Raw genomic sequence first — 24,879 nt, 5'->3', positions numbered from 1 at the left:
GTGTGTGTGTGTGTAACAGTGAGTGTGTGTGTGTGTGTGTGTGTGTAACAGTGATTGTGTGTGTGTGTGTGATGTGTGTGTGTGTGTGTGTGTAACAGTGATTGTGTGTGTGTGTGTGTGTGTGTGTGTGTGTGTGTGTGTGTGTGATTGTGTGTGTGTGTGTGTGTGTGTGTAACAGTGATTGTGTGTTGTGTGTGTGTGTGTGTGTGTAACAGTGATTGTGTGTGTGTGTGTGTGTAACAGTGATTGTGTGTGTGTGTGTGTGTAACAGTGTGTGTGTGTGTGTGTGTGTGTGTGTAACAGTGATTGTGTGTGTGTGTGTAACAGTGATGTGTGTGTGTGTGTGTGTGTGTAACAGTGATTGTGTGTGTGTGATGTGTGTGTGTGTGTGTGTGTAACAGTGATTGTGTGTGTGTGTGTGATGTGTGTGTGTGTGTGTGTGTGTGTGTGTGTGTGTGTGTGTGTGTGTGTGTGTGTGTGTGTGTGTGTGTGTGTGTGTGTGTGTGTGTGTGTGTGTGTGTGTGTGTGTGTGTGTGTGTGTGTGTGTGTGTAACAGTGATGTGTGTGTGTGTGTGTAACAGTGATTGTGTGTGTGTGTGTGTGTGTGTGTGTGTAACAGTGATTGTGTGTGTGTGTGTGTGTGTGTGTGTGTGTGTGTGTGTGTGTGTGTGTTGTGTGTGTGTGTGTGTGTGATTGTGTGTGTGTGTGTGTGATGTGTGTGTGTGTGTGTGTGTGTGTAACAGTGATTGTGTGTGTGTGTGTGTGTGTGTGTGTGTGATTGTGTGTGTAACAGTGTGTGTGTGTGTGTGTGTGTGTGTAACAGTGATTGTGTGTGATTGTGTGTGTGTGTGTGTGTGTGTGTGTGTGTGTGTGTGTGTGTGTGTGTAACAGTGTGTGTGTGTGTTGTGTGTGTGTGTGTGTGTGTGTGTGATTGTGTGTGTGTGTGTGTGTGTGTAACAGTGATTGTGTGTGTGTGTGTGTGTGTGTGTGTGTAACAGTGTGTGTGTGTGTGTGTGTGTGTGTGTGTGTGTGTGTGTGTGTGTGTGTGTGTGTGTGTGTGTGTGTGTGTGTGTGTGTGTGTGTGTGTGTGTGTGTGTGTGTGTGTAACAGTGATGTGTGTGTGTGTGTGTGTGTGTAACAGTGATTGTGTGTGTGTGTGTGTGTGTGTGTGTGTGTGTGTAACAGTGATTGTGTGTGTGTGTGTGTGTGTGTGTGTGTGTGTGTGTGTGTGTGTGTGTGTGTGTGTGTGTGTGTGTGTGTGTGTGTGTGTGTGTGTGTGTGTGTGTGTGTGTGTGATTGTGTGTGTGTGTGTAACAGTGATTGTGTGTGTGTGTGTGTGTGTGTGTGTGTGTGTGTGTAACAGTGATTGTGTGTGTGTGTGTGTGTGTGAAACAGTGATTGTGTGTGTGTGTGTGTGATTGTGTGTGTGTGTGTGTGTGTGTGTGTGTAACAGTGATTGTGTGTGTGTGTGTGTGTGTAACAGTGATTGTGTGTGTGTGTGTGTGTGTGTGTGTGTGTGTGTGTGTGTGTGTGTGTGTGTGATTGTGTGTGTGTGTGTGTGTGTGTGTGTGTAACAGTGATTGTGTGTGTGTGTGTGTGTGTGTGTGTGTGTGTGTGTGTGTGATTGTGTGTGTGTGTGTGTGTGTGATTGTGTGTGTGTGTGTGTGTGTGTGTGTGTGTGTGTGTGTGTGTGTGTGTAACAGTGTGTGTGTGTGTGTGTGTGTGTGTGTGTGTGTGTAACAGTGATTGTGTGTGTGTGTGTGTGTGTGTGTGATTGTGTGTGTGTGTGTGTGTGTGTGTGTGTGTGTGTGTGTGTGTGTGTGTGTGTGTAACAGTGATTGTGTGTGTGTGTGTAACAGTGATTGTGTGTGTAACAGTGATTGTGTGTGTGTGTGTGTGTGTGTGTGTGTGTGTGTGTGTGTGTGTGTGTGTGTGTGTGTGTGTGTGTGTAACAGTGATTGTGTGTGTGTGTGTGTGTGTGTGTGTGTGTGTGTGTGTGTGTGTGTAACAGTGATTGTGTGTGTGTGTGTAACAGTGTGTGTGTGTAACAGTGTGTGTGTGTGTGTGTGTGTGTGTGTGTGTGTGTGTGTGTGTGTGTGTGTGTAACAGTGTGTGTGTGTGTGTGTGTGTGTGTGTGTGATTGTGTGTGTGTGTGTGACAGTGATTGTGTAACAGTGTGTGTGTGTGTGTGTGTGTGTGTGTGTGTGTGTGTGTGTGTGTGTGTGTGTGTGTGTGTGTGTGTGTGTGTGTGTGTGTGTGTGTGTGTGTGTGTGTGTGTGTGTGTGTGTGTGTGTGTGTGTGTGTAACAGTGATTGTGTGTGTGTGTGTGTGTGATGTGTGTGTGTGTGTGTGTGTGTGTGTGTGTGTGTGTGTGTGTGTGTGTGTGTGTGATGTGTGTGTGTGTGTGTGTGTGTGTGTGTGTGTAACAGTGATTGTGTGTGTGTGTGTGTGTGTAACAGTGATTGTGTGTGTGTGTGTGTGTGTGTGATTGTGTGTGTGTGTGTGTGTGTAACAGTGATTGTGTGTGTGTGTGTGTGTGTGTGTGTGTGTGTGTGTGTGTGTGTGTGTGTGTGTGTGTGTGTGTGTGTGTGTAACAGTGATTGTGTGTGTGTGTGTGTGTGTGTGTAACAGTGATGTGTGTGTGTGTGTGTGTGTGTAACAGTGATTGTGTGTGTGTGTGTGTGTGTGTGTGTGTGTGTGTGTGTGTGTGTGTGTGTGTGTGTGTGTGTGTGTGTGTGTGTGTGTGTGTGTGTGTGTGTGTGTGTGTGTGTGTGTGTGTGTGTAACAGTGATTGTGTGTGTGTGTAACAGTGTGTGTGTGTGTGTGTGTGTGTGTGTGTGTGTGTGTGTGTGTGTGTGTGTGTGTGTGTGTGTGTGTGTGTGTAACAGTGATTGTGTGTGTGTGTGTGTGTGTGTGTGTGTGTGTGTGTGTGTGTGTGTGTGTGTGTGTGTGTGTGTGTGTGTGTGTGTGTGTGTGTGTGTGTGTAACAGTGATTGTGTGTGTGTGTGTGTGTGTGTGTGTGTGTGTGTGTGTGTGTGTGTGTGTGATTGTGTGTGTGTGTGTGTGTGTGTGTGTGTGTGTGTGTGTGTGTGTAACAGTGTGTGTGTGTGTGTAACAGTGATTGTGTGTGTTGTGTGTGTAACAGTGTGTGTGTGTGTGTGTGTGTGTGTGTGTGTGTGTGTGTGTGTGTGTGTGTGTGTGTGTGTAACAGTGATTGTGTGTGTGTGTGTAACAGTGATTGTGTGTGTGTGTGTGTGTGTGTGTGTGTGTGTGTGTGTGTGTGTGTGTGTGTGTGTGTGTGTGTGTGTGTGTGTGTGTGTGTGTGTGTGTGTGTAACAGTGATTGTGTGTGTGTGTGTGTGTGTGTGTGTAACAGTGATTGTGTGTGTGTGTGTGTGTGATGTGTGTGTGTGTGTGTGTGTGTGTGTGTGTGTAACAGTGTGTGTGTGTGTGTGTGTGTGTGTGTGTGTGTGTGTGTGTGTGTGTGTGTGTGTGTGTGTGTGTGTGTGTGTGTGTGTGTGTGTGTGTGTGTAACAGTGATTGTGTGTGTGTGTGTAACAGTGATTGTGTGTGTGTGTGTGTGTGTGTGTGTGTGTGTGTGTGTGTGTGTGTGTGTGTGTGTGTGTGTAACAGTGTGTGTGTGTGTGTGTGTGTAACAGTGTGTGTGTGTGTGTGTGTGTAACAGTGATTGTGTGTGTGTGTGTGTGTGTGTGTGTGTGTGTGTGTGTGTGTGTGTGTGTGTGTGTGTAACAGTGATTGTGTGTGTGTGTGTGTGTGTGTGTGTGTGTGTGTGTGTGTGTGTGTGTAACAGTGTGTGTGTGTGTGTGTGTGTGTGATTGTGTGTGTGTGTGTGTGTGTGTAACAGTGTGTGTGTGTGTGTGTGTGTGTGTGTGTGTGTGTGTGTGTGTGTGATGTGTGTGTGTGTGTGTGTGTGTGTGTGTGTGTGTGTGTGTGTGTGTGTGTGTGTGTGTGTGTGTGTGTGTGTGTGTGTGTGTGTGTGTGTGTAACAGTGATTGTGTGTGTGTGTGTGTGTGTGTGTGTGTGTGTGTGTGTGTGTGTGTGATTGTGTGTGTGTGTGTGTGTGTGTGTGTGATGTGTGTGTGTGTGTGTGTGTGTGTGTGTGTGTGTGTGTGTGTGTGTGATTGTGTGTGTGTGTGTGTGTGTGTGTGTAACAGTGATTGTGTGTGTGTGTGTGTGTGTGTGTAACAGTGTGTGTGTGTGTGTGTGTGTGTGTGTGTGTGTGTGTGTGTGTGTGTGTGTGTGTGTGTGTGTGTGTGTGTGTGTGTGTGTGTGTGTGTGTGTGTGTGTGTGTGTGTGTGTGTGTGTGTGTGTGTGTAACAGTGATTGTGTGTGTGTGTGTGTGTGTGTGTGTGTGTGTGTGATTGTGTGTGTGTGTGTGTGTAACAGTGATGTGTGTGTGTGTGTGTGTGTGTGTGTGTGTGTGTAACAGTGTGTGTGTGTGTAACATGTGTGTGTGTGTGTGTAACAGTGATTGTGTGTGTGTGTGTGTGTGTGTGTGTGTGTGTGTGTGTGTGTGTGTGTGATTGTGTGTGTGTGTGTGATGTGTGTGTGTGTGTGTGATGTGTGTGTGTGTGTGTGTGTGTGTGTGTGTGTGTGTGTGTGTGTGTGTGTGTGTGTGTGTGTGTGTGTGTGTGTGTGTAACAGTGATGTGTGTGTGTGTGTGTGTGATTGTGTGTGTGTGTGTGTGTGTGTGTGTGTGTGTGTGTGTGTGTGTGTGTGTGTGTGTGTGTGTGTGTGTGTGATGTGTGTGTGTGTGTGTGTGTGTGTGTGTGTGTGTGTGTGTGTGTGTGTGTGTGTGTGTGTGTGTGTGTGTGTGTGTGTGTGTGTGTGTGTAACAGTGATTGTGTGTGTGTGTGTGTGTGTGTGTGTGTGTGTGTGTGTGTGTGTGTGTGTGTGTGTGTGTGTGTGTGTGTAACAGTGATTGTGTGTGTGTGTGTGTGTGTGTGTGTGTGTGTGTGTGTGTGTGTGTGTGTGTGTGTGTGTGTGTGTGTGTGTAACAGTGATGTGTGTGTGTGTGTGTGTGTGTGTGTGTGTGTGTGTGTGTGTGTGTGTGTGTGTGTGTGTAACAGTGTGTGTGTGTGTGTGTGATTGTGTGTGTGTGTGTGTGTGTGTGTGTGTGTGTGTGTGTGTGTGTGTGTGTGTGTGTGTGTGTGTGTGTGATTGTGTGTGTGTGTGTGTGTGTGTGTGTGTGTGTGTGTGTGTGTGATTGTGTGTGTGTGTGTGTGTGTGTGTGTGTGTGTGTGTGTGTGTGTGTGTGTGATTGTGTGTGTGTGTGTGTGTGTGTGTGTGTGTGTGTGTGTGTGTGTGTGTGTGTGTGTGTGTGTGATTGTGTGTGTGTGTGTGTGTGTGTGTGTGTGTGTGTGTGTGTGTGTGTGTGTGTGTGTGTGTGTGTGTGTGTGTGTGTGTGTGTGTGTGTGTGTGTGTGTGTGTGTGTGTGTGTGTGTGTGTGTGTGTGTGTGTGTGTGTGTGTGTGTGTGTGTGTGTGTAACAGTGATTGTGTGTGTGTGTAACAGTGATTGTGTGTGTGTGTGTGTGTGTGTGTGTGTGATGTGTGTGTGTGTGTGTGTGTGTGTGTGTGATGTGTGTGTGTGTGTGTGTGTGATGTGTGTGTGTGTGTGTGTGTGTAACAGTGATTGTGTGTGTGTGTGTGTGTGTGTGTGTGTGTGTGTGTGTGTGTGTGTGTGTGTGTGTGTGTGTGTGTGTGTGTGTGTGTGTGTGTGTGTGTGTGTGTGTGTGTGTGTGTGTGTGTGTGTAACAGTGTGTGTGTGTGTGTGTGATGTGTGTGTGTAACAGTGATTGTGTGTGTGTGTGTGTGATTGTGTGTGTGTGTGTGTGTGTGTGTGTGTGTGTGTGTGTGTGTGTGTGTGTGTGTGATTGTGTGTGTGTGTGTGTGTGTGTGTGTGTGTGTGATTGTGTGTGTGTGTGTGTGTAACAGTGATTGTGTGTGTGTGTAACAGTGATTGTGTGTGTGTAACAGTGATTGTGTGTGTGTGTGTGTGTGTGTGTGTGTGTGTGTGTGTGTGTGTGTAACAGTGATTGTGTGTGTGTGTGTGTGTGTGTGTGTGTGTGTAACAGTGATTGTGTGTGTGTGTGTGTGTGTGTGTGTAACAGTGATTGTGTGTGTGTGTGTGTGTGTGTGTGTGTGTGTGTGTGTGTGATTGTGTGTGTGTGTGTGTGTGTGTGTGTGTGTGTGTGTGTGTGTGTGTGTGTGTGTGTGTGTGTGTGTAACAGTGATGTGTGTGTGTGTAACAGTGATTGTGTGTGTGTGTGTGTGTGTGTGTGTGTGTGTTGTGTGTGTGTGTGTGTGTGTGTGTGTGTGTGTGTGTGTGTGTAACAGTGTTGTGTGTGTGTGTGTGTGTGTGTGTGTGTGTGTGTGTGTGTAACAGTGATGTGTGTGTGTGTGTGTGTGTGTGTGTGATTGTGTGTGTGTGTGTGTGTGTGTGTGTGTGTGTGTGTGTGTGTGTGTGTGTGTGTGTGTGTGTGTGTGTGTGTGTGTGTGTGTGTGTGTAACAGTGATTGTGTGTGTGTGTGTGATTGTGTGTGTGTGTGTGTAAATGATTGTGTGTAACAGTGATGTGTGTGTGTGTGTGTGTGATGTGTGTGTGTGTGTGTGTGTGTGTGTGTGTGTGTGTGTGTGTGTGTGTGTGTGTAACAGTGTGTGTGTTGTGTGTGTGTGTGTGTGTGTGTGTGTGTGTGTGTGTGTGTGTGTGTGTGTGTGTGTGTGTGTGTGTGTGTGTGTGTGTGTGTGTAACAGTGATTGTGTGTGTGTGTGTGTGTGTGATTGTGTGTGTAACAGTGATTGTGTGTGTGTGTGTGTGTGTGTGTGTGTGTGTGTGTGTGTGTGTGTGTGTGTGTGTGTGTGTGTGTGTGTGTGTGTGTGTGTGTGTGTGTGTGTGTGTGTAACAGTGATTGTGTGTGTGTGTAACAGTGATTGTGTGTGTGTAACAGTGTGTGTGTGTGTGTGTGTGTGTGTGTGTAACAGTGTGTGTGTGTGTGTGTGTGTGTGTGTGTGTGTGTGTGTGTGTGTGTGTGTGTGTGTGTGTGTGTGTGTGTGTGTAACAGTGATTGTGTGTGTGTGTGTGTGTGTGTGTGTGTGTGTGTGTGTGTGTGTGTGTGTGTGTGTGTGTGTGTGTGTGTGTGTGTGTGTGTGTGTGTGTGTGTGTGTGTGTGTGTGTGTGTGTGTGTGTGTGTGTGTGTGTGTGTGTGTGTGATGTGTGTGTGTGTGTGTGTGTGTGTGTGTGTGTGTGTGATGTGTGTGTGTGTGTGTGTGTGTGATGTGTGTGTTGTGTGTGTGTGTGTGTGTAACAGTGATGTGTGTGTGTGTGTGTGTAACAGTGATTGTGTGTGTGTGTGTGTGTGTGTGTGTGTGTGTGTGTGTGTGTGTGTGTGTGTGTGTGTGTGTGTGTGTGTGTGTGTGTGTGTGTGTGTGTGTGTGTGTGTGTGTGTGTGTGTGTGTGTGATGTGTGTGTGATTGTGTGTGTGTGTGTGTGTGTGTGTGTGTGTGTGTGTGTGTGTGTGTGTGTGTGTGTGTGTGTGTGTGTGTGTGTGTGTGTGTGTGTGTGTAACAGTGTGTGTGTGTGTAACAGTGTGTGTGTGTGTGTGTGTGTAACAGTGATTGTGTGTGTGTGTGTGTGTGTGTGTGTGTGTGTGTGTGTGTGTGTGTGTGTGTGTGTGTGTGTGTGTGATTGTGTGTAACAGTGTGTGTGTGTGTGTGTGTGTGTGTGTGTGTGTGTGTGTAACAGTGATTGTGTGTGTGTGTGTGTGTGTAACAGTGATTGTGTGTGTGTGTGTGTGTGTGTGTGTGTGTGTGTGTGTGTGTGTGTGTGTGTGTGTAACAGTGATTGTGTGTGTGTGTAACAGTGTGTGTGTGTGTGTGTGTTGTGTGTGTGTGTGTGTGTGTAACATTGTGTGTGTGTGTGTGTGTGTGATTGTGTGATTGTGTGTGTGTGTGTGTGTGTGTGTGTGTGTGTGTGTGTGTGTGTGTGTGTGTGTGTGTGTGTGTAACAGTGTGTGTGTGTGTGTAACAGTGATTGTGTGTGTGTGTGTGTGTGTGTGTGTGTGTGTAACAGTGATTGTGTGTGTGTGTGTGTGTGTGTGTGTGTGTGTGTGTGTGTGTGTGTGTGTGTGTGTGTGTGTGTGTGTGTGTGTGTGTGTGTGTGTGTGTGTGTGTGTGTGTGTGTGTGTGTGTGTGTGTGTGTGTGTGTGTGTGTGTGTGTGTGTGTGTGTGTGTGTGTGTGTGTGTGTGTAACAGTGATTGTGTGTGTGTGTGTGTGTAACAGTGATTGTGTGTGTGTGTGTGTGTGTGTGTGTGTGTGTGTGTGTGTGTGTGTGTGTGTGTGTGTGTGTGTGTGTGTGTGTGTGTGTGTGTGTGTGTGTGTGTGTGTGTGTGTGTGTAACAGTGATTGTGTGTGTGTGTGTGTGTGTGTGTGTGTGTGTGTGTGTGTGTGTGTGTGTGTGTGTGTGTGTGTGTGTGTGTGTGTGTGTGTGTGTGTGTGTGTGTGTGTAACAGTGATTTGTGTGTGTGTGTGTGTGTGTAACAGTGATTGTGTGTGTGTGTGTGTGTGTGTGTGTGTGTGTGTGTGTGTGTGTGTGTGTGTGTGTGTGTGTGTGTAACAGTGATGTGTGTGTGTGTGTAACAGTGTGTGTGTGTGTGTGTGTAACAGTGATTGTGTGTGTGTGTGTGTAACAGTGATTGTGTGTGTGTGTGTGTGTGTGTGTGTGTGTGTGTGTGTGTGTGTGTGTGTGTGTGTGTGTGTGTGTGTGTGTGTGTGTGTGTGTGTGTGTGTGTGTGTAACAGTGATTGTGTGTGTGTGTGTGTGTGTGTGTAACAGTGTGTGTGTGTGTGTGTGTAACAGTGTGTGTGTGTGTGTGTGTGTGTGTGTGTGTGTGTGTGTGTGTGTGTGTGTGTGTGTGTGTGTGTGTGTGTGTGTGTGTGTGTGTGTGTGTGTGTGTGTGTGTGTGTGTGTGTGTGTGTGTGTGTGTGTGTGTGTGTGTGTGTGTGTGATTGTGTGTGTGTGTGTAACAGTGATTGTGTGTGTGTGTGTGTGTGTGTGATGTGTGTAACAGTGATTGTGTGTGTGTGTGTGTGTGTGTGTGTGTGTGTGTGTAACAGTGATGTGTGTGTGTGTGTGTGTGTGTGTGTGTGTGTGTGTGATGTGTGTGTGTGTGTGTAACAGTGATTGTGTGTGTGTGTGTGTGATTGTGTGTGTGTGTGTGTGTAACAGTGATTGTGTGTGTGTGTGTGTGTGTGTGTGTGTGTGTGTGTGTGTAACAGTGATTGTGTGTGTGTGTGTGTGTGTGTGTGTAACAGTGTTGTGTGTGTGTGTAACAGTGATTGTGTGTGTAACAGTGATTGTGTGTGTGTGTGTGTGTGTGTGTGTGTGTGTGTGTGTGTGTGTGTGTGTGTGTGTGTGTGTGTGTGTGTGTGTGTGTGTGTGTGTGTGTGTGTGTGTGTGTGTGTGTGTGTGTGTGTGTGTGTGTGTGTGTGTGTGTGTGTGTGTGTGTAACAGTGATTGTGATGTGTGTGTGTGTGTAACAGTGATTGTGTGTGCAGGGAGGAGGAAGAATCCAGAACACAGTGTCTATAAGGCTTTAACTAGGAGAATACAAGAAATAGTATATTATTTGAATGGTGATTTCCTTAAAGTAATATAGTTGTAGACTGTCTGGTCTGTTACTAACCCATAGCTTTAGTCTCTTCTCTTTTAGCGTTCAATAAGGAAAACTTGAACTTTGCTCTGACTTCACTTTTTGGACAACTAACAAGTAGTAAATACAGCGACAGATAATCTTTGCTTTCATCATCCAGTCCTTTTGGGTTGACTCTCAGACACCTGGGCAGGAAACAGAACATTTCTCCTGGTACAGCCAGATCCAGTCATAATTACCCACACCGACAAGTTTCCTGACATAGAGCATTGACGCTATAATGAATTGGTGACAGTAGTAACACAGTAAATGTTAATAGTTTACCATTTCATCTTGTCGTTGGGTCCAGAGGAGAAGGTGGAACTCTTTAAGACCTCCCCCATCTCCTCTCTACAGAAACTGAAGTTGTTGATGGTCCACATGTAGGAGAACTTGACTACTTTCACCTGAAACAAAAAGGCAACAATCACAACGCTTCCATCCATTTCAAAAGACAGCCTGTTGACAAGCTAAAATAAAACATTAATACAGAAAGAGAAAATGCCAAAATTAAATATAAAGCCAAACAATCAATGGTGATTGACCTAGTGAACTAATCTACCCTAGATTTTGCCATGGGCGGACAGTGGGCAGGCATCCAGACAGTCCAGGAGGGCGGACAGACAGGAGACAGGCGGGCAAACAGAGACAGGAGACATGCGGGCAAACAGACAGACAGAGGAGGGCGGACAGACAGACAGGAGACAGACAGAGGCGGGCAGACCGACAGAGGCGGGCAGACCGACAGAGGCGGGCAGACCGACAGAGGCGGGCAGACCGACAGAGGCGGGCAGACCGACAGAGGCGGGCAGACCGACAGAGGCGGGCAGACAGACAGAGGCGGGCAGACCGACAGAGGCGGGCAGACCGACAGAGGCGGGCAGACCGACAGAGGCGGGCAGACCGACAGAGGCGGGCGGACCGACAGAGGAGGGCGGACCGACAGAGGAGGGCGGACAGACAGACAGGAGACAGACAGAGGCGGGCAGACCGACAGAGGCGGGCGGACCGACAGAGGAGGGCGGACAGACAGACAGGAGACAGACAGAGGCGGGCGGACCGACAGAGGAGGGCAGACCAACAGAGGCGGGCAGAAACAGGCACACCTACCTGTGTGTAACACCAGCTCTCTGCCACAGGTCCAGTAGACATGTCCCCTGGTGGAGGAGGGGTAGGAACCCGTGACATGGCCAGCTTCCCCCTCAGCAGCAGCTTTAACACTTAACCTTTCCTACAGGGGAGCAGAGGAGCGATTAAGACTAATAAACAACCTTCTAAATCTAAACATCAGACTGGGACTGGGCCATCAGCACTCCATTACCACATCAGACTGGGACTGGGCCATCAGCACTCCATTACCACGTCAGACTGGGACTGGGCCACCAGCACTCCATTACCACGTCAGACTGGGACTGGGCCATCAGCACTCCATTACCACATCAGACTGGGCCACCAGCACTCCATTACCACATCAGACTGGGCCACCAGCACTCCATTACCACATCAGACTGGGACTGGGCCACCAGCACTCCATTACCACGTCAGACTGGGACTGGGCCATCAGCACTCCATTACCACATCAGACTGGGCCACCAGCACTCCATTACCACATCAGACTGGGCCACCAGCACTCCATTACCACATCAGACTGGGACTGGGCCACCAGCACTCCATTACCACATCAGACTGGGACTGGGCCACCAGCACTCCATTACCACGTCAGACTGGGACTGGGCCATCAGCACTCCATTACCACATCAGACTGGGCCACCAGCACTCCATTACCACATCAGACTGGGACACCAGCACTCCATTACCACATCAGACTGGGACTGGGCCACCAGCACTCCATTACCACGTCAGACTGGGACTGGGCCATCAGCACTCCATTACCACATCAGACTGGGCCACCAGCACTCCATTACCACATCAGACTGGGCCACCAGCACTCCATTACCACATCAGACTGGGACTGGGCCACCAGCACTCCATTACCACATCAGACTGGGACTGGGCCATCAGCACTCCATTACCACGTCAGACTGGGCCATCAGCACTCCATTACCACGTCAGACTGGGCCATCAGCACTCCATTACCACGTCAGACTGGGCCATCAGCACTCCATTACCACGTCAGACTGGGCCATCAGCACTCCATTACCACGTCAGACTGGGACTGGGCCACCAGCACTCCATTACCACATCAGACTGGGCCACCAGCACTCCATTACCACATCAGACTGGGACTGGGCCACCAGCACTCCATTACCACATCAGACTGGGCCACCAGCACTCCATTACCACATCAGACTGGGACTGGGCCACCAGCACTCCATTACCACATCAGACTGGGACTGGACCACCAGCACTCCATTACCACGTCAGACTGGGACTGGACCACCAGCACTCCATTACCACATCAGACTGGGCCACCAGCACTCCATTACCACATCAGACTGGGACTGGACCACCAGCACTCCATTACCACATCAGACTGGGCCACCAGCACTCCATTACCACATCAGACTGGGCCACCAGCACTCCATTACGACATCAGACTGGGACATCAGCACTCCATTACCACGTCAGACTGGGCCATCAGCACTCCATTACCACATCAGACTGGGACTGGGCCATCAGCACTCCATTACCACGTCAGACTGGGACTGGGCCACCAGCACTCCATTACCACGTCAGACTGGGACTGGGCCATCAGCACTCCATTACCACATCAGACTGGGCCACCAGCACTCCATTACCACATCAGACTGGGCCACCAGCACTCCATTACCACATCAGACTGGGCCACCAGCACTCCATTACCACATCAGACTGGGACTGGGCCACCAGCACTCCATTACCACGTCAGACTGGGACTGGGCCATCAGCACTCCATTACCACATCAGACTGGGCCACCAGCACTCCATTACCACATCAGACTGGGCCACCAGCACTCCATTACCACATCAGACTGGGACTGGGCCACCAGCACTCCATTACCACATCAGACTGGGACTGGGCCACCAGCACTCCATTACCACGTCAGACTGGGACTGGGCCATCAGCACTCCATTACCACATCAGACTGGGCCACCAGCACTCCATTACCACATCAGACTGGGACACCAGCACTCCATTACCACATCAGACTGGGACTGGGCCACCAGCACTCCATTACCACGTCAGACTGGGACTGGGCCATCAGCACTCCATTACCACATCAGACTGGGCCACCAGCACTCCATTACCACATCAGACTGGGCCACCAGCACTCCATTACCACATCAGACTGGGACTGGGCCACCAGGACTCCATTACCACATCAGACTGGGACTGGGCCATCAGCACTCCATTACCACGTCAGACTGGGCCATCAGCACTCCATTACCACGTCAGACTGGGCCATCAGCACTCCATTACCACGTCAGACTGGGCCATCAGCACTCCATTACCACGTCAGACTGGGCCATCAGCACTCCATTACCACGTCAGACTGGGCCATCAGCACTCCATTACCACGTCAGACTGGGACTGGGCCATCAGCACTCCATTACCACATCAGACTGGGCCACCAGCACTCCATTACCACATCAGACTGGGCCACCAGCACTCCATTACCACATCAGACTGGGCCACCAGCACTCCATTACCACATCAGACTGGGACTGGGCCACCAGCACTCCATTACCACGTCAGACTGGGACTGGGCCATCAGCACCCCATTACCACATCAGACTGGGCCACCAGCACTCCATTACCACATCAGACTGGGCCACCAGCACTCCATTACCACATCAGACTGGGACTGGGCCACCAGCACTCCATTACCACATCAGACTGGGACTGGGCCACCAGCACTCCATTACCACGTCAGACTGGGACTGGGCCATCAGCACTCCATTACCACATCAGACTGGGCCACCAGCACTCCATTACCACATCAGACTGGGACACCAGCACTCCATTACCACATCAGACTGGGACTGGGCCACCAGCACTCCATTACCACGTCAGACTGGGACTGGGCCATCAGCACTCCATTACCACATCAGACTGGGCCACCAGCACTCCATTACCACATCAGACTGGGCCACCAGCACTCCATTACCACATCAGACTGGGACTGGGCCACCAGCACTCCATTACCACATCAGACTGGGACTGGGCCATCAGCACTCCATTACCACGTCAGACTGGGCCATCAGCACTCCATTACCACGTCAGACTGGGCCATCAGCACTCCATTACCACGTCAGACTGGGCCATCAGCACTCCATTACCACGTCAGACTGGGCCATCAGCACTCCATTACCACGTCAGACTGGGACTGGGCCACCAGCACTCCAATACCACATCAGACTGGGCCACCAGCACTCCATTACCACATCAGACTGGGACTGGGCCACCAGCACTCCATTACCACATCAGACTGGGCCACCAGCACTCCATTACCACATCAGACTGGGACTGGGCCACCAGCACTCCATTACCACATCAGACTGGGACTGGACCACCAGCACTCCATTACCACGTCAGACTGGGACTGGACCACCAGCACTCCATTACCACATCAGACTGGGCCACCAGCACTCCATTACCACATCAGACTGGGACTGGACCACCAGCACTCCATTACCACATCAGACTGGGCCACCAGCACTCCATTACCACATCAGACTGGGCCACCAGCACTCCATTACGACATCAGACTGGGACTGGGCCATCAGCACTCCATTACCACGTCAGACTGGGCCATCAGCACTCCATTACCACGTCAGACTGGGCCATCAGCACTCCATTACCACGTCAGACTGGGCCATCAGCACTCCATTACCACATCAGACTGGGCCATCAGCACTCCATTACCACGTCAGACTGGGACTGGGCCACCAGCACTCCATTACCACATCAGACTGGGCCACCAGCACTCCATTACCACGTCAGACTGGGCCACCAGCACTCCATTACCACATCAGACTGGGACTGGACCACCAGCAGTCCATTACCACATCAGACTGGGCCACCAGCACTCCATTACCACATCAGACTGGGCCACCAGCACTCCATTACCACATCAGACTGGGACTGGGCCACCATCACTCCATTACCACATCAGACTGGGACTGGGCCACCAGCACTCCATTACCACATCAGACTGGGCCACCAGCACTCCATTACCACATCAGACTGGGACTGGGCCACCAGCACTCCATTACCACATCAGACTGGGACTGGACCACCAGCACTCCATTACCACGTCAGACTGGGACTGGACCACCAGCACTCCATTACCACATCAGACTGGGCCATCAGCACTCCATTACCACATCAGACTGGGACTGGACCACCAGCACTCCATTACCACATCAGACTGGGCCACCAGCACTCCATTACCACATCAGACTGGGCCACCAGCACTCCATTACCACGTCAGACTGGGCCACCAGCACTCCATTACCACATCAGACTGGGACTGGACCACCAGCACTCCATTACCACGTCAGACTGGGACTGGACCACCAGCACTCCATTACCACATCAGACTGGGACTGGGCCACCAGCACTCCATTACCACATCAGACTGGGACTGGACCACCAGCACTCCATTACCACATCAGACTGGGCCACCAGCACTCCATTACCACATCAGACTGGGCCACCAGCACTCCATTACCACGTCAGACTGGGACTGGGCCACCAGCACTCCATTACCACGTCAGACTGGGCCACCAGCACTCCATTACCACATCAGACTGGGACTGGACCACCAGCAGTCCATTACCACATCAGACTGGGCCACCAGCACTCCATTACCACATCAGACTGGGCCACCAGCACTCCATTACCACATCAGACTGGGACTGGGCCACCAGCACTCCATTACCACATCAGACTGGGACTGGGCCACCAGCACTCCATTACCACATCAGACTGGGCCACCAGCACTCCATTACCACATCAGACTGGGACTGGGCCACCAGCACTCCATTACCACATCAGACTGGGACTGGACCACCAGCACTCCATTACCACGTCAGACTGGGACTGGACCACCAGCACTCCATTACCACATCAGACTGGGCCACCAGCACTCCATTACCACATCAGACTGGGACTGGACCACCAGCACTCCATTACCACATCAGACTGGGCCACCAGCACTCCATTACCACATCAGACTGGCCACCAGCACTCCATTACCACGTCAGACTGGGCCACCAGCACTCCATTACCACATCAGACTGGGACTGGACCACCAGCACTCCATTACCACGTCAGACTGGGACTGGACCACCAGCACTCCATTACCACATCAGACTGGGACTGGGCCACCAGCACTCCATTACCACGTCAGACTGGGCCACCAGCACTCCATTACCACGTCAGACTGGGCCACCAGCACTCCATTACCACGTCAGACTGGGCCACCAGCACTCCATTACCACGTCAGACTGGGCCACCAGCACTCCATTACCACGTCAGACTGGGCCACCAGCACTCCATTACCACATCAGACTGGGCCACCAGCACTCCATTACCACATCAGACTGGGCCACCAGCACTCCATTACCACATCAGACTGGGCCACCAGCACTCCATTACCACATCAGACTGCGCCACCAGCACTCCATTACCACATCAGACTGGGCCATCAGCACTCCATTACCACATCAGACTGGGCCACCAGCACTCCATTGCCACATCACACTGGGCCATCAGCACTCCATTACCACATCAGACTGGGCCACCAGCACTCCATTACCACATCAGACTGGGCCACCAGCACTCCATTACCACATCAGACTGGGCCACCAGCACTCCATTACCACATCAGACTGGGACTGGGCCACCATCACTCCATTACCACATCAGACTGGGACTGGGCCACCATCACTCCATTACCACATCAGACTGGGACTGGGCCACCATCACTCCATTACCACATCAGACTGGGACTGGGCCACCATCACTCCATTACCACATCAGACTGGGACTGGGCCACCATCACTCCATTACCACATCAGACTGGGACTGGGCCACCATCACTCCATCAGACTGGGACTGGGCCACCATCACTCCATTACCACATCAGACTGGGACTGGGCCACCAGCACTCCATTACCACATCAGACTGGGCCATCAGCACTCCATTACCACATCAGACTGGGACTGGGCCACCAGCACTCCATTACCACATCAGACTGGGCCACCAGCACTCCATTACCACATCAGACTGGGACTGGGCCACCAGCACTCCATTACCACGTCAGACTGGGCCACCAGCACTCCATTACCACATCAGACTGGGCCACCAGCAACCCATTACCACATCAGACTGGGCCACCAGCACTCCATTACCACATCAGACTGGGCCACCAGCACTCCATTACTACGTCAGACTGGGCCACCAGCACTCCATTACCACATCAGACTGGGCCACCAGCACCCCATTACCACGTCAGACTGGGCCACAAGCACCCCATTACCACGTCAGACTGGGCCACCAGCACTCCATTACCACGTCAGACTGGGCCATCAGCACTCCATTACCACATCAGACTGGACCACCAGCACTCCATTACCACATCAGACTGGGACTGGGCCACCAGCACTCCATTACCACATCAGACTGGGCCATCAGCACTCCATTACCACATCAGACTGGGACTGGGCCACCAGCACTCCATTACCACATCAGACTGGGACTGGGCCACCATCACTCCATTACCACATCAGACTGGGACTGGGCCACCATCACTCCATTACCACATCAGACTGGGACTGGGCCACCATCACTCCATTACCACATCAGACTGGGACTGGGCCACCATCACTCCATTACCACATCAGACTGGGACTGGGCCACCATCACTCCATCAGACTGGGACTGGGCCACCATCACTCCATTACCACATCAGACTGGGACTGGGCCACCAGCACTCCATTACCACATCAGACTGGGCCATCAGCACTCCATTACCACATCAGACTGGGACTGGGCCACCAGCACTCCATTACCACATCAGACTGGGCCACCAGCACTCCATTACCACATCAGACTGGGACTGGGCCACCAGCACTCCATTACCACGTCAGACTGGGCCACCAGCACTCCATTACCACATCAGACTGGGCCACCAGCAACCCATTACCACATCAGACTGGGCCACCAGCACTCCATTACCACATCAGACTGGGACTGGGCCACCAGCACTCCATTACCACATCAGACTGGGCCACCAGCACTCCATTACCACATCAGACTGGGACTGGGCCACCAGCACTCCATTACCACATCAGACTGGGACTGGACCACCAGCACTCCATTACCACGTCAGACTGGGACTGGACCACCAGCACTCCATTACCACATCAGACTGGGCCACCAGCACTCCATTACCACATCAGACTGGGACTGGACCACCAGCACTCCATTACCACATCAGACTGGGCCACCAGCACTCCATTACCACATCAGACTGGGCCACCAGCACTCCATTACGACATCAGACTGGGACTGGGCCATCAGCACTCCATTACCACGTCAGACTGGGCCATCAGCACTCCATTACCACGTCAGACTGGGCCATCAGCACTCCATTACCACGTCAGACTGGGCCATCAGCACTCCATTACCACATCAGACTGGGCCATCAGCACTCCATTACCACGTCAGACTGGGACTGGGCCACCAGCACTCCATTACCACATCAGACTGGGCCACCAGCACTCCATTACCACGTCAGACTGGGCCACCAGCACTCCATTACCACATCAGACTGGGACTGGACCACCAGCAGTCCATTACCACATCAGACTGGGCCACCAGCACTCCATTACCACATCAGACTGGGCCACCAGCACTCCATTACCACATCAGACTGGGACTGGGCCACCAGCACTCCATTACCACATCAGACTGGGACTGGGCCACCAGCACTCCATTACCACATCAGACTGGGCCACCAGCACTCCATTACCACATCAGACTGGGACTGGGCCACCAGCACTCCATTACCACGTCAGACTGGGACTGGACCACCAGCACTCCATTACCACGTCAGACTGGGACTGGACCACCAGCACTCCATTACCACATCAGACTGGGCCATCAGCACTCCATTACCACATCAGACTGGGACTGGACCACCAGCACTCCATTACCACATCAGACTGGGCCACCAGCACTCCATTACCACATCAGACTGGGCCACCAGCACTCCATTACCACGTCAGACTGGGCCACCAGCACTCCATTACCACATCAGACTGGGACTGGACCACCAGCACTCCATTACCACGTCAGACTGGGACTGGACCACCAGCACTCCATTACCACATCAGACTGGGACTGGGCCACCAGCACTCCATTACCACATCAGACTGGGACTGGACCACCAGCACTCCATTACCACATCAGACTGGGCCACCAGCACTCCATTACCACATCAGACTGGGCCACCAGCACTCCATTACCACGTCAGACTGGGACTGGGCCACCAGCACTCCATTACCACGTCAGACTGGGCCACCAGCACTCCATTACCACGTCAGACTGGGCCACCAGCACTCCATTACCACATCAGACTGGGACTGGACCACCAGCAGTCCATTACCACATCAGACTGGGCCACCAGCACTCCATTACCACATCAGACTGGGCCACCAGCACTCCATTACCACATCAGACTGGGACTGGGCCACCAGCACTCCATTACCACATCAGACTGGGACTGGGCCACCAGCACTCCATTACCACATCAGACTGGGCCACCAGCACTCCATTACCACATCAGACTGGGACTGGGCCACCAGCACTCCATTACCACATCAGACTGGGACTGGACCACCAGCACTCCATTACCACGTCAGACTGGGACTGGACCACCAGCACTCCATTACCACATCAGACTGGGCCACCAGCACTCCATTACCACATCAGACTGGGACTGGACCACCAGCACTCCATTACCACATCAGACTGGGCCACCAGCACTCCATTACCACATCAGACTGGCCACCAGCACTCCATTACCACGTCAGACTGGGCCACCAGCACTCCATTACCACATCAGACTGGGACTGGACCACCAGCACTCCATTACCACGTCAGACTGGGACTGGACCACCAGCACTCCATTACCACATCAGACTGGGACTGGGCCACCAGCACTCCATTACCACGTCAGACTGGGCCACCAGCACTCCATTACCACGTCAGACTGGGCCACCAGCACTCCATTACCACGTCAGACTGGGCCACCAGCACTCCATTACCACGTCAGACTGGGCCACCAGCACTCCATTACCACGTCAGACTGGGCCACCAGCACTCCATTACCACATCAGACTGGGCCACCAGCACTCCATTACCACATCAGACTGGGCCACCAGCACTCCATTACCACATCAGACTGGGCCACCAGCACTCCATTACCACATCAGACTGGGCCATCAGCACTCCATTACCACATCAGACTGGGCCACCAGCACTCCATTGCCACATCACACTGGGCCATCAGCACTCCATTACCACATCAGACTGGGCCACCAGCACTCCATTACCACATCAGACTGGGCCACCAGCACTCCATTACCACATCAGACTGGGCCACCAGCACTCCATTACCACATCAGACTGGGACTGGGCCACCATCACTCCATTACCACATCAGACTGGGACTGGGCCACCATCACTCCATTACCACATCAGACTGGGACTGGGCCACCATCACTCCATTACCACATCAGACTGGGACTGGGCCACCATCACTCCATTACCACATCAGACTGGGACTGGGCCACCATCACTCCATTACCACATCAGACTGGGACTGGGCCACCATCACTCCATCAGACTGGGACTGGGCCACCATCACTCCATTACCACATCAGACTGGGACTGGGCCACCAGCACTCCATTACCACATCAGACTGGGCCATCAGCACTCCATTACCACATCAGACTGGGACTGGGCCACCAGCACTCCATTACCACATCAGACTGGGCCACCAGCACTCCATTACCACATCAGACTGGGACTGGGCCACCAGCACTCCATTACCACGTCAGACTGGGCCACCAGCACTCCATTACCACATCAGACTGGGCCACCAGCAACCCATTACCACATCAGACTGGGCCACCAGCACTCCATTACCACATCAGACTGGGCCACCAGCACTCCATTACTACGTCAGACTGGGCCACCAGCACTCCATTACCACATCAGACTGGGCCACCAGCACCCCATTACCACGTCAGACTGGGCCACAAGCACCCCATTACCACGTCAGACTGGGCCACCAGCACTCCATTACCACGTCAGACTGGGCCATCAGCACTCCATTACCACATCAGACTGGACCACCAGCACTCCATTACCACATCAGACTGGGACTGGGCCACCAGCACTCCATTACCACATCAGACTGGGCCATCAGCACTCCATTACCACATCAGACTGGGACTGGGCCACCAGCACTCCATTACCACATCAGACTGGGACTGGGCCACCATCACTCCATTACCACATCAGACTGGGACTGGGCCACCATCACTCCATTACCACATCAGACTGGGACTGGGCCACCATCACTCCATTACCACATCAGACTGGGACTGGGCCACCATCACTCCATTACCACATCAGACTGGGACTGGGCCACCATCACTCCATCAGACTGGGACTGGGCCACCATCACTCCATTACCACATCAGACTGGGACTGGGCCACCAGCACTCCATTACCACATCAGACTGGGCCATCAGCACTCCATTACCACATCAGACTGGGACTGGGCCACCAGCACTCCATTACCACATCAGACTGGGCCACCAGCACTCCATTACCACATCAGACTGGGACTGGGCCACCAGCACTCCATTACCACGTCAGACTGGGCCACCAGCACTCCATTACCACATCAGACTGGGCCACCAGCAACCCATTACCACATCAGACTGGGCCACCAGCACTCCATTACCACATCAGACTGGGCCACCAGCACTCCATTACTACGTCAGACTGGGCCACCAGCACTCCATTACCACATCAGACTGGGCCACCAGCACCCCATTACCACGTCAGACTGGGCCACAAGCACCCCATTACCACGTCAGACTGGGCCACCAGCACTCCATTACCACGTCAGACTGGGCCATCAGCACTCCATTACCATATCAGACTGGACCACCAGCACTCCATTACCACATCAGACTGGGACTGGGCCACCAGCACTCCATTACCACATCAGACTGGGCCATCAGCACTCCATTACCACATCAGACTGGGACTGGGCCACCAGCACTCCATTACCACATCAGACTGGGCCACCAGCACTCCATTACCACATCAGACTGGGACTGGGCCACCAGCACTCCATTACCACGTCAGACTGGGCCACCAGCACTCCATTACCACATCAGACTGGGCCACCTGCACTCCATTACCACATCAGACTGGGCCACCAGCACTCCATTACCACATCAGACTGGGCCACCAGCACTCCATTACCACATCAGACTGGGCCATCAGCACTCCATTACCACATCAGACTGGGACTGGGCCACCAGCACTCCATTACCACATCAGACTGGGACTGGACCACCAGCACTCCATTACCACATCAGACTGGGCCACCAGCACTCCATTACCACATCAGACTGGGCCACCAGCACTCCATTACCACGTCAGACTGGGCCACCAGCACTCCATTACCACATCAGACTGGACCACCAGCACTCCATTACCACATCAGACTGGGCCACCAGCACCCCATTACCACATCAGACTGGGCCACCTGCACTCCATTACCACATCAGACTGGGCCACCAGCACTCCATTACCACATCAGACTGGGCCACCAGCACTCCATTACCACATCAGACTGGGCCACCAGCACTCCATTACCACATCAGACTGGGCCACCAGCACTCCATTACCACATCAGACTGGGCCACCAGCACTCCATTACCACATCAGACTGGGCCATCAGCACTCCATTACCACATCAGACTGGGACTGGGCCACCAGCACTCCATTACCACATCAGACTGGGACTGGGCCACCAGCACTCCATTACCACATCAGACTGGGCCACCAGCACTCCATTACCACGTCAGACTGGGCCACCAGCACTCCATTACCACGTCAGACTGGGCCACCAGCACTCCATTACCACGTCAGACTGGGCCACCAGCACTCCATTACCACATCAGACTGGACCACCAGCACTCCATTACCATATCAGACTGGACCACCAGCACTCCATTACCACATCAGACTGGGCCACCATACGCACATCTCTGGCTTCCACGCACACAAGCCGCTGATGCAAAACTTTGGAATATCTACATTATAAAAAGTCTATTTAATATAACCTACACCTTCAAAGGTCTAAAGAAACATGATAAAGAAAATGTAGTCTTTCAGAACAAAATGATAATCCTGAGTCGTCCTTATGTTAGGTCCTGATATTGTTGCTTCCAGCCTATAGACAGAGACTAAAACAGGAAGCTCCCGTGCTCAGGTCTGTTCAACACTGGCCCGACCAATCTGATTCCACACTCCAAGACTGCTTCCATCACGTGGACTGGGATATGTTACGCATTGCGTCAAAAAACATTGACGAATACGCTGATTCGGTGATCGAGTTTATTAGCAAGTGCATCGGTGATGTCGTACCCACAGCGTCTATTAAAACATTCCCCAACTAGAAACCGTGGATTGATGGCAGCATTCGCGCAAAACTGAAAGCACGAACCACTGCTTTTTAATCAGGCAAGGTGACCGGAAACATGACAGAATACAAACAGCGTAGCTATTCCCTCCGCAAGGCAATCAAACAAGCTAAGCATCAGTATAGAGACAAAGTAGAGTCGCAATTCAATGGCTCAGACACGAGAGGCATGTGGCAGGGTCTACAGTCAATCACGGATTACAAAAAGAAAACCAGCCCCGTCGCAGACCAGGATGTCTTGCTCCCAGGCAGACTAAATAACTTTTTTGCCCGCTTTGAGGACAATACAGTGCCACTGACACGGCCTGCACCAAAACCTGCGGGCTCTCCTTCACTGCAGCAGACGTGAGTAAAACCATCGCAGGGCTGCAGGCCCAGACGGCATCCCTAGCCGCGCCCTCAGAGCATGCGCAGATCAGCTGGCTGGTGTGTTTACGGACATATTCAATCAATCCCTATACCAGTCTGCTGTTCCCACGTGCTTCAAGAGGGCCACCATTGTTCCTGTTCCCAAGAAAGCTAAGGTAACTGAGCTAAACGACTACTGCCCCCGTAGCACTCACTTCCGTCATCATGAAGTGCTTTGAGAGACTAGTCAAGGACCATATCACCTCCATCCTAACTGACACCCTAGACCCACTCCAATTTGCTTACCGCCCCAGCAGGTCCACAGATGACACAATCGCAACAACACTGGACACTGCCCTAACCCATCTGGACAAGAGGAATACCTATGTGAGAATGCTGTTCATCGACTGCAGCTCAGCATTTAACACCCTAGTACCCTCCAAACTCGTCATCAAGCTTGAGACCCTGGATCTCGACCCCGCCCTGTGCAACTGGGTACTGGACTTCCCGATGAGTGGCCCCCAGGTGGTGAGGGTAGGTAACAACTTCTCCACCCCGCTGATCCTCAACACTGGGGCCCAACAAGGGTGCGTTCTGAGCCCTCTCTTGTACTCCCTGTACACCCACGACTGCGTGGCCATGCACGCCTCCAACTCAATCATCAAGTTTGCAGACGACACTACAGTTGTAGGCTTGATTACCAACAACGACGAGACGGCCTACAGGGAGGAGGTGAGGGCCCTCGGAGTGTGGTGTCAGGAAAATAACTTACACATTTAACATCAACAACACAAAGGAGTTGATCATTGATTTCAGGAAACAGCACAGGGAGTACCCCCCTATCCACATCGACTGGACAGTAGTGGAGAGGGTAGTAAATTAAGTCCCTCAGCGTACACATCACAGACAAACTGAATTGGTCCACCCACACAGACAGCATGGTGAAGGCGCAGCAGCACCTCTTCAACCTCAGGAGGCTGAAGAAATTTGGCCTGTCGCCAAAAGCACACAAACTTTTACAGATGCACAATCGAGAGCATCCTGTCGGGCTGTATCACCGCCTGGTATGACAACTGCTCC

The 24,879-nt window shown here is 52.1% G+C and overlaps 1 protein-coding gene across 1 annotated transcript in view; it reads right to left on the bottom strand.

The window, feature by feature from the left end:
• Positions 1 to 24,879, bottom strand: part of LOC124044493 (speckle-type POZ protein-like A) — a 62,956-nt gene that overhangs the window by 18,074 nt on the left and 20,003 nt on the right. The window contains exons 3-5 of the mRNA XM_046364121.1: positions 10,818 to 10,938; positions 9,993 to 10,114; positions 9,702 to 9,853 (exon numbers count right to left, since the gene is read on the bottom strand). Coding sequence (XP_046220077.1) covers positions 9,702 to 9,853; positions 9,993 to 10,114; positions 10,818 to 10,895 — 352 coding nt within the window. The 5' untranslated portion in view covers positions 10,896 to 10,938. The remainder of the gene's footprint in view (positions 1 to 9,701; positions 9,854 to 9,992; positions 10,115 to 10,817; positions 10,939 to 24,879) is intronic.

The sequence above is a fragment of the Oncorhynchus gorbuscha genome, linkage group LG09, assembly GCF_021184085.1.
Source record: "Oncorhynchus gorbuscha isolate QuinsamMale2020 ecotype Even-year linkage group LG09, OgorEven_v1.0, whole genome shotgun sequence".
Taxonomy (NCBI): Eukaryota; Metazoa; Chordata; class Actinopteri; order Salmoniformes; family Salmonidae; genus Oncorhynchus; species Oncorhynchus gorbuscha.
This window is presented reverse-complemented; position numbering and strand designations above follow the sequence as displayed.